Source organism: Sycon ciliatum, chromosome 1 (assembly GCF_964019385.1).
Source record: "Sycon ciliatum chromosome 1, ocSycCili1.1, whole genome shotgun sequence".
Taxonomy (NCBI): domain Eukaryota; kingdom Metazoa; phylum Porifera; class Calcarea; order Leucosolenida; family Sycettidae; genus Sycon; species Sycon ciliatum.
In genome coordinates, this window is record NC_088643.1 from 68998640 (window position 1) to 69008559 (window position 9920).

A 9920-nucleotide genomic window follows, 5' to 3' on the forward strand; every position below is an offset into this window, starting at 1 on the left:
TATTCACGCCTTCATGAGTCGGTGCTTCGTTCGAAAGAGTCCCTCTTCCCGCGATTGGTGTACAGCTTGGTGACCTTGGAAGAACCGAGTGGTCAGTGAATTAGCTTGCATGATGAAAATGACCCAAACCAACACTGTACTACAGTGTGTAGGCTGGTGGTCGTTTGTAGCATGCACGCTGCTACAGCATTGCTATTCTTCCCCACCATGCCCAGGTCAAGAGCCCGCTCTACAAGGACCCCATTCAGAAATTTTCTAATCCTGAATTCAAGGGATCGGCCCAGCACTAGGCGCAGCGAGGCATCTGCCCACACGTGGGCCGCCATTGCGGGCCCCCGCTTCTTACCTGTGCCTGGTGTCATCTGCCCCTGTGGGATGGGGTCTTCTCTTTGCCCTTTGGGCTCACCATGTGCAGCATTTAAGCGCTGCGGCTTCCGCTGCTACTGCGACTGTGGCCGCTGCTGTGCTGGGGGGCCTCCTCTGCACTTGCGCCGATGACGGCATGCGAAGCCGCATGTCAATCGTTTGCCACGCGTGCCATGCATGCAATACCCTGCCTTTTTGCGCTTCCAGTTCTGCATAAATGTATGTGCGTCGCCAGTGGAAGGACGTCCACGAGCTCGTGTGGGCGGCCGGTTGTGCCTTTCCATGTGCTGCAGCTTTACGTTAGATTAGCCATGCACTGGGCACCTTATGCACCTTATGCATGTAGGAAGGAAGCCAAGCAGAGAATTCTATACATGTATGTGTAACCTTGAACAATCCGGAAGATTTAGTATCCGGAAGACATAATAATAATAATAATAATAACATTAACTACAGCCCCAGCACCAGCCAAGGGACCTCGTGTTACCTTTCCGCACGCGCCGTATTGCATAGGAATATATTCATGCATTATCCTGCCATGGTACTGATACCATAGGTCAGGCCGATGTCTTTCCAGTTCTTTAGACTGCCGATGCTTGTACAGCAGCATTTAGTGGCACGGACAATACACTCTGCATACCTTCGTATATGAACACCCGCTTGTATTTCAGCTCCTCTGTCTGGATTGCCATGGGGGAGGCTGGGGTTATGGTGTGAAGTGAGGCTTATTCCTTGCAATTGGAACCCTGGCATGTCCTCCCATAGCATGTTCGAATTCAGGATTGAAAAACTAGGGCTGAAATGATAACACCGATTACTCGGTAGTCAATCAATAATAATTAACTTCTTGTTACAGTATAGATTACTTGTTAGGGATTTTCGAGTCCACAAAGTACTGAAAACCCCGTTTTGGTGAAGTTTGAACCAGTTTTCATTCAGAGTATAAAGTTTCCAGGGTATGGTTTGTGTTCGGAGGTTCAATTGCATTCAAATCCGCCATGTTTCGGAGCTACCCTTTCACTAATGGAGCATTTTTGGTATTATGAAGACATAGCTTGGGGAAAGGGAGTAATTTTTTGGCTTAAATCTGACGCTGTTTGCTAATGATTATAATCGAGTACTAGTAATCGATTGATAACTCAGGAGTGATCGATTGGTGAAAATCCACAATCGTTTCAACCCTAGTAAAAATACTTCAGTACGAGCTTCATTTGACGCCTTGGTCCCTTGAGGTTGGCAGCGTACCGACAGGTGCGTAAAATCCGGCCTGACTGATTCTCGTTGAACCCGTGAATGTTGGAAATACACGACTACATTACTAAAAAATAAGTATATTGTATATTTGAAACTCGGATGTTGAGCCATAAATAAATGTGGAAGAGAAAAGGACATATGGATACGAGTTAAGAGTAACTCTCCATCACTGTAACATGATACTATATACAGTCAGAAAGTGCAATAACTAGGCACAAAACTGACAGAGTACTGAAACATTCGACGTCCTGACACCTAGCTTCAACACATCTCCGTAGCGCTAACCGACAGCCTTCCAACTTGGAAGGTTCAAGGTTATGGAAAAGACCAAAGAGGGGAAGGCAAGCGCAACGAAAACGAGCAAAAGCTACAGTCCCAACGGAACAAAGAATGTCGATTGTTACTGGGCGATGACGAGACCAGTACGATATTTGACAAAGCGGTCTAACTACAATTCGAAGCAGCAAAGCAGCACACCACCCAACTTGGGTGGGTCATAAATATCAAAGATAAGTAAAGAAAGGGAAGCTTTGCGAAAACGAATTGTACAAGCCGAAAGCCAAACTCCTACAGTACTCCTCATGCATGACATTGTGATGGACTAGTTGACTACAAAACAAGTTGTTTCACACGACGTACGTTTCGCCGTATGGTTCGTGACGGCTCATCAGGTGTGCAATTTGAAACTCGGATGTTGAGCCATAAATAAATGTGGAAGAGAAAAGGACATATGGATACGAGTTAAGAGTAACTCTCCATCACTGTAACATGATACTATATACAGTCAGAAAGTGCAATAACTAGGCACAAAACTGACAGAGTACTGAAACATTCGACGTCCTGACACCTAGCTTCAACACATCTCCGTAGCGCTAACCGACAGCCTTCCAACTTGGAAGGTTCAAGGTTATGGAAAAGACCAAAGAGGGGAAGGCAAGCGCAACGAAAACGAGCAAAAGCTACAGTCCCAACGGAACAAAGAATGTCGATTGTTACTGGACGATGACGAGACCAGTACGATATTTGACAAAGCGGTCTAACTACAATTCGAAGCAGCAAAGCAGCACACCACCCAACTTGGGTGGGTCATAAATATCAAAGATAAGTAAAGAAAGGGAAGCTTTGCGAAAACGAATTGTACAAGCCGAAAGCCAAACTCCTACAGTACTCCTCATGCATGACATTGTGATGGACTAGTTGACTACAAAACAAGTTGTTTCACACGACGTACGTTTCGCCGTATGGTTCGTGACGGCTCATCAGGTGTGCAATTTGAAACTCGGATGTTGAGCCATAAATAAATGTGGAAGAGAAAAGGACATATGGATACGAGTTAAGAGTAACTCTCCATCACTGTAACATGATACTATATACAGTCAGAAAGTGCAATAACTAGGCACAAAACTGACAGAGTACTGAAACATTCGACGTCCTGACACCTAGCTTCAACACATCTCCGTAGCGCTAACCGACAGCCTTCCAACTTGGAAGGTTCAAGGTTATGGAAAAGACCAAAGAGGGGAAGGCAAGCGCAACGAAAACGAGCAAAAGCTACAGTCCCAACGGAACAAAGAATGTCGATTGTTACTGGACGATGACGAGACCAGTACGATATTTGACAAAGCGGTCTAACTACAATTCGAAGCAGCAAAGCAGCACACCACCCAACTTGGGTGGGTCATAAATATCAAAGATAAGTAAAGAAAGGGAAGCTTTGCGAAAACGAATTGTACAAGCCGAAAGCCAAACTCCTACAGTACTCCTCATGCATGACATTGTGATGGACTAGTTGACTACAAAACAAGTTGTTTCACACGACGTACGTTTCGCCGTATGGTTCGTGACGGCTCATCAGGTGTGCAATTTGAAACTCGGATGTTGAGCCATAAATAAATGTGGAAGAGAAAAGGACATATGGATACGAGTTAAGAGTAACTCTCCATCACTGTAACATCAGGGCCTGCTGGAGAGCCGGGTCAGCCGGGTCACGCGCCCGGCTGGGGAACTGCACGACCTGGCTGAACAGATAACACCGGGTCCAGTCTGACCCGGCTGAAAAATGTCTCAAACTGACAATGGATTCCTAAAATACGGGTGTTTTACGACTCGCGGACCCCATCTGTTGCAAATCTAGCGCAACCGTACACCATGGTAGATCTACACACTACAGTCTACAGTCTACAAGCGACAGAAACTCGGCTAGGGTCAACTGGTTCGAGCGCGATCTGGCCAGCGGCGAGCAGGAAGTCAGGACATTCAAAGTCGATGAGGCAGGCAGTCAAAAGCGTAACTTTGGCTATAGCTTTTGACACAGTGGCAAGTTTTCAGCCGATTGGTGATTTGGACGATGGAGCCCGCAGCGAAGAGAAAAAGAACTCACGCTTTCCAAGACTCTTGGAAGAAAGGTCGACCCTGGCTGGACTACGACCATGCCAGTCTACTAGTATCCATGTCATGCGCTTTGTGCAAGACGCATTTCCAAAGAAAGACGAGCGGCGGTGGATTTGGTCGCGAGGAAGCAGCCACTCCACAAGGTGCTGCAGGCACCCCCCAGTGCTCTAATATGTGAACATGTTCGTCCTGCTAGGCTGCTACTACTTAGTACTAGTACTAGTACTAATTAGTAATTGGAAAACAGAATTCCTTTTTTTCAAATTGTTAAATCAGAATCCAATGGAACTGCTTTGCATTCTTCACGTAATGTCGTTTACCTTCTACGTTTGCGGACTTTGATCGTTCGCCTTGTTCTCTAAAATGTCCGATTTCCGGCACTAAATTCGCCTTTCTGTTTTCCTGCGTTTTAAGCAGGCCTTTTGGTTGTTTTTCTGCCGGATAATCTGACCCGGCTGGCCTGCATGCGCCAGGTACACTCTGACCGGGCTGTGTTGAATGTCTAGAGCAGGCCCTGAACATGATACTATATACAGTCAGAAAGTGCAATAACTAGGCACAAAACTGACAGAGTACTGAAACATTCGACGTCCTGACACCTAGCTTCAACACATCTCCGTAGCGCTAACCGACAGCCTTCCAACTTGGAAGGTTCAAGGTTATGGAAAAGACCAAAGAGGGGAAGGCAAGCGCAACGAAAACGAGCAAAAGCTACAGTCCCAACGGAACAAAGAATGTCGATTGTTACTGGACGATGACGAGACCAGTACGATATTTGACAAAGCGGTCTAACTACAATTCGAAGCAGCAAAGCAGCACACCACCCAACTTGGGTGGGTCATAAATATCAAAGATAAGTAAAGAAAGGGAAGCTTTGCGAAAACGAATTGTACAAGCCGAAAGCCAAACTCCTACAGTACTCCTCATGCATGACATTGTGATGGACTAGTTGACTACAAAACAAGTTGTTTCACACGACGTACGTTTCGCCGTATGGTTCGTGACGGCTCATCAGGTGTGCAATTTGAAACTCGGATGTTGAGCCATAAATAAATGTGGAAGAGAAAAGGACATATGGATACGAGTTAAGAGTAACTCTCCATCACTGTAACATGATACTATATACAGTCAGAAAGTGCAATAACTAGGCACAAAACTGACAGAGTACTGAAACATTCGACGTCCTGACACCTAGCTTCAACACATCTCCGTAGCGCTAACCGACAGCCTTCCAACTTGGAAGGTTCAAGGTTATGGAAAAGACCAAAGAGGGGAAGGCAAGCGCAACGAAAACGAGCAAAAGCTACAGTCCCAACGGAACAAAGAATGTCGATTGTTACTGGACGATGACGAGACCAGTACGATATTTGACAAAGCGGTCTAACTACAATTCGAAGCAGCAAAGCAGCACACCACCCAACTTGGGTGGGTCATAAATATCAAAGATAAGTAAAGAAAGGGAAGCTTTGCGAAAACGAATTGTACAAGCCGAAAGCCAAACTCCTACAGTACTCCTCATGCATGACATTGTGATGGACTAGTTGACTACAAAACAAGTTGTTTCACACGACGTACGTTTCGCCGTATGGTTCGTGACGGCTCATCAGGTGTGCAATTTGAAACTCGGATGTTGAGCCATAAATAAATGTGGAAGAGAAAAGGACATATGGATACGAGTTAAGAGTAACTCTCCATCACTGTAACATGATACCATATACAGTCAGAAAGTGCAATAACTAGGCACAAAACTGACAGAGTACTGAAACATTCGACGTCCTGACACCTAGCTTCAACACATCTCCGTAGCGCTAACCGACAGCCTTCCAACTTGGAAGGTTCAAGGTTATGGAAAAGACCAAAGAGGGGAAGGCAAGCGCAACGAAAACGAGCAAAAGCTACAGTCCCAACGGAACAAAGAATGTCGATTGTTACTGGACGATGACGAGACCAGTACGATATTTGACAAAGCGGTCTAACTACAATTCGAAGCAGCAAAGCAGCACACCACCCAACTTGGGTGGGTCATAAATATCAAAGATAAGTAAAGAAAGGGAAGCTTTGCGAAAACGAATTGTACAAGCCGAAAGCCAAACTCCTACAGTACTCCTCATGCATGACATTGTGATGGACTAGTTGACTACAAAACAAGTTGTTTCACACGACGTACGTTTCGCCGTATGGTTCGTGACGGCTCATCAGGTGTGCAATTTGAAACTCGGATGTTGAGCCATAAATAAATGTGGAAGAGAAAAGGACATATGGATACGAGTTAAGAGTAACTCTCCATCACTGTAACATGATACTATATACAGTCAGAAAGTGCAATAACTAGGCACAAAACTGACAGAGTACTGAAACATTCGACGTCCTGACACCTAGCTTCAACACATCACAATGTCATGCATGAGGAGTACTGTAGGAGTTTGGCTTTCGGCTTGTACAATTCGTTTTCGCAAAGCTTCCCTTTCTTTACTTATCTTTGATATTTATGACCCACCCAAGTTGGGTGGTGTGCTGCTTTGCTGCTTCGAATTGTAGTTAGACCGCTTTGTCAAATATCGTACTGGTCTCGTCATCGTCCAGTAACAATCGACATTCTTTGTTCCGTTGGGACTGTAGCTTTTGCTCGTTTTCGTTGCGCTTGCCTTCCCCTCTTTGGTCTTTTCCATAACCTTGAACCTTCCAAGTTGGAAGGCTGTCGGTTAGCGCTACGGAGATGTGTTGAAGCTAGGTGTCAGGACGTCGAATGTTTCAGTACTCTGTCAGTTTTGTGCCTAGTTATTGCACTTTCTGACTGTATATAGTATCATGTTACAGTGATGGAGAGTTACTCTTAACTCGTATCCATATGTCCTTTTCTCTTCCACATTTATTTATGGCTCAACATCCGAGTTTCAAATTGCACACCTGATGAGCCGTCACGAACCATACGGCGAAACGTACGTCGTGTGAAACAACTTGTTTTGTAGTCAACTAGTCCATCACAATGTCATGCATGAGGAGTACTGTAGGAGTTTGGCTTTCGGCTTGTACAATTCGTTTTCGCAAAGCTTCCCTTTCTTTACTTATCTTTGATATTTATGACCCACCCAAGTTGGGTGGTGTGCTGCTTTGCTGCTTCGAATTGTAGTTAGACCGCTTTGTCAAATATCGTACTGGTCTCGTCATCGTCCAGTAACAATCGACATTCTTTGTTCCGTTGGGACTGTAGCTTTTGCTCGTTTTCGTTGCGCTTGCCTTCCCCTCTTTGGTCTTTTCCATAACCTTGAACCTTCCAAGTTGGAAGGCTGTCGGTTAGCGCTACGGAGATGTGTTGAAGCTAGGTGTCAGGACGTCGAATGTTTCAGTACTCTGTCAGTTTTGTGCCTAGTTATTGCACTTTCTGACTGTATATAGTATCATGTTACAGTGATGGAGAGTTACTCTTAACTCGTATCCATATGTCCTTTTCTCTTCCACATATTGTATATTGGTAGTGATACTGCCGACATGCATGCCAATGATTTCACAGCATGTATGTGCGCCATAGTGTTAACAATAATAAAACAACGGTCGTGTTGGTTAAGTGCATGGTTGACCGGCCACCCCCAAACTCACTGTACCACTGGTTGACTGACCCCTGTCCACAATGATTGAAACTTGAAAGATCCGATCAGCTAGAAATTCTTCTGGAAAATCATGGATCTTATCATGCTGGCATATTGCCGTTGGGCTGTGTTTGACCCATGGTGTATTGGTGGGTTGTGTAATTGTGCAGGAAAGCAACCCTCTCTTCAAGAGTCCAACACAAACATTTGTCAACCCTGACTACAAGGGACAGCCAGGTTCCTCCTAAGCGCTGGAAATGCTGCATGACCAAAGATAGATCTGGCTTGGCAAGCCATGCGTGCAGCAGCGCATGCAGTCTACCGACACCAGATACTGCAGGAATAGCAGTGCATGCCATGCTTGCAACGTATACAGCAATAGAACCAAGCCAGCCAGGTGTTGCTGATGTCATAGCTACTCATGGTGCACTTGTGCTGTCACACATCATGACCATGACCATGTAGCTGCTGTTATGCCGTCCTATTTCTCACACATGCCGCTGCACACTTTTTTTTAAACGCTCATGAATGATGCACGTCAAACGTACCTGTGAACGCATGCTATTGGTGCCGCCATGGTGACATTGTCCTCTGCGGACGTCACTTGCTGGTCACATGGTGAGGCACCTCGCATATTCATTTCTTTTCCGTATGTCATGAGCCCCAGTTGCATGGCCATGGCTCTCTCCACCACCACTGTTCTGAACCCACCTTATGCATATCATGTATGCCTCCATACACCAGCTTTAGTAGGACACTGTACTCTTGGATTTCTCCTAGGTGCTAGATTGGATTATTGAGTAGTAGCTGTTCTAGTTAGTGTCATCGATCACTGATCACGATGGCATAGCGTTTGGCACTTCAAAGAGCCCATCTTCATGTTTTCAGGTGCCCACTTTTGTAGCTACATGTATCTAACCATATTCAGAATTTCTTGGCTCAGCATCACTGCTGTTTTTAATGCATTCCTATTACATGTTCAGACCTTTCATTCATGTCGCTGACCTCATTACGATTTTAAGCGAAAATTTGCGCCATGCATATGTGGAATGGTCCTTGTCACTTTGTGTGTACTGTGCGTATCATTTCCTACCTCCTAACGCCTGTGCCTGATTCCTAGACAGAGGCAGAGAGAGAGAGAGACAGAGACAGAGACAGAGACAGAGACAGAGACAGAGACAGAGACAGAGACAGAGACAGAGACAGAGACAGAGACAGAGAGAGAGAGAGAGAGAGAGAGAGAGAGAGAGAGAGAGAGAGAGAGAGAGAGAGAGAGAGAGAGAGAGAGAGAGAAAGTTACATTTATAAAGACAGGTAAGTCTAACAAATGAGGACTGAGACCTCTACAACAGGGTTTTTACGCCTGAAAGCAGGTGCATGATTTAACAAGCAGATTGTCAGTCTAGATTTTATGCGCAGATGGAGAAAAAGCGCAGAATTTTTGTGAGGGAGGGAGGGAGGGGGAGAGAGAGAGAGAGTCGATTATCCGCTTTGTCTTAGTTGTGACCCTGGACAATGACGTTGATGCAAGGCATTAATATACGAGGAAGAAAGATAGATCAGGGCTGTTCCTAGATCCCCCTCATGGTCAAACGCACGTACTCCTACGGCCAAAGAGTGTGCCTGAAAGAAACCATTGAAGACTAAATCACACAAGTAACTTGTTAGTGCATGTACTGAACCGATGATCTCTCCTGTCCATTATTTTCTGACAAACAAACTAAGTACTTCCATTCCGAGGCCTGGTTCTGATCGCATGATTTCCCTCTATCCTCTCTACGGTGAGCCAGGGGTTAAGTATATAATAAATGTAGAGCCGAAGGATTTATTGCAATTACATACCAGTATAAAAACCGAGGTCCCCCGGGGTTTTATAACTTGTATGGAATTGCAATAAATCCTGAGGCTACTACATTTATTATACATATGTTGACCTTCACTTTCCCTAAAAAGGAGTATTTTATAAACAGTATTTATTGGCCTTAGTGGTATTTTATAAACAGTATTTATTGGCCCAAAAGCCAATAAATACTGTTTATAAAATACCACTAGGCCAATAAATACTGTTTATAAAATACTCCTTTTTAGGGAAAAGTGCAGTGCTGCATGGAAAAGTACAGTGGTATTTATTGAGTCAAGCAAATTTATTTGAATTTGATACTGTTGATGGTGTGGTCACTAATGAGTGTGGGTATTTATCAAAGGTCAATATATTTACATGTACCGCAATCTCGCGCATTTAGGGACATGTTCTTATTTTCGAATATACATGTAAGAGCACTCTAGCTTATAAGAACATGCACTAATAAGTGAATGAAAATC

At 44.7% G+C, this 9920-nt stretch overlaps 1 protein-coding gene across 2 annotated transcripts in view; it reads left to right on the forward strand.

Moving 5' to 3' along the window:
* The window catches only part of LOC135805114 (integrin beta-1-A-like), an 84247-nt gene extending 75599 nt beyond the window's left edge, over window positions 1-8648 (forward strand). Inside the window, exon 27 of one of the 2 annotated variants that reach the window (XM_065319114.1) lies at window positions 216-1036. In XM_065319114.1, coding sequence (XP_065175186.1) covers window positions 216-290 — 75 coding nt within the window. In that variant the 3' untranslated portion in view covers window positions 291-1036. Of the gene's footprint in view, window positions 1-215; window positions 1037-7768 lie in introns of those variants that run through there. The other variant, XM_065319113.1, reaches the window with a different exon arrangement.
* Window positions 8649-9920: the final 1272 nt, after the last annotated feature.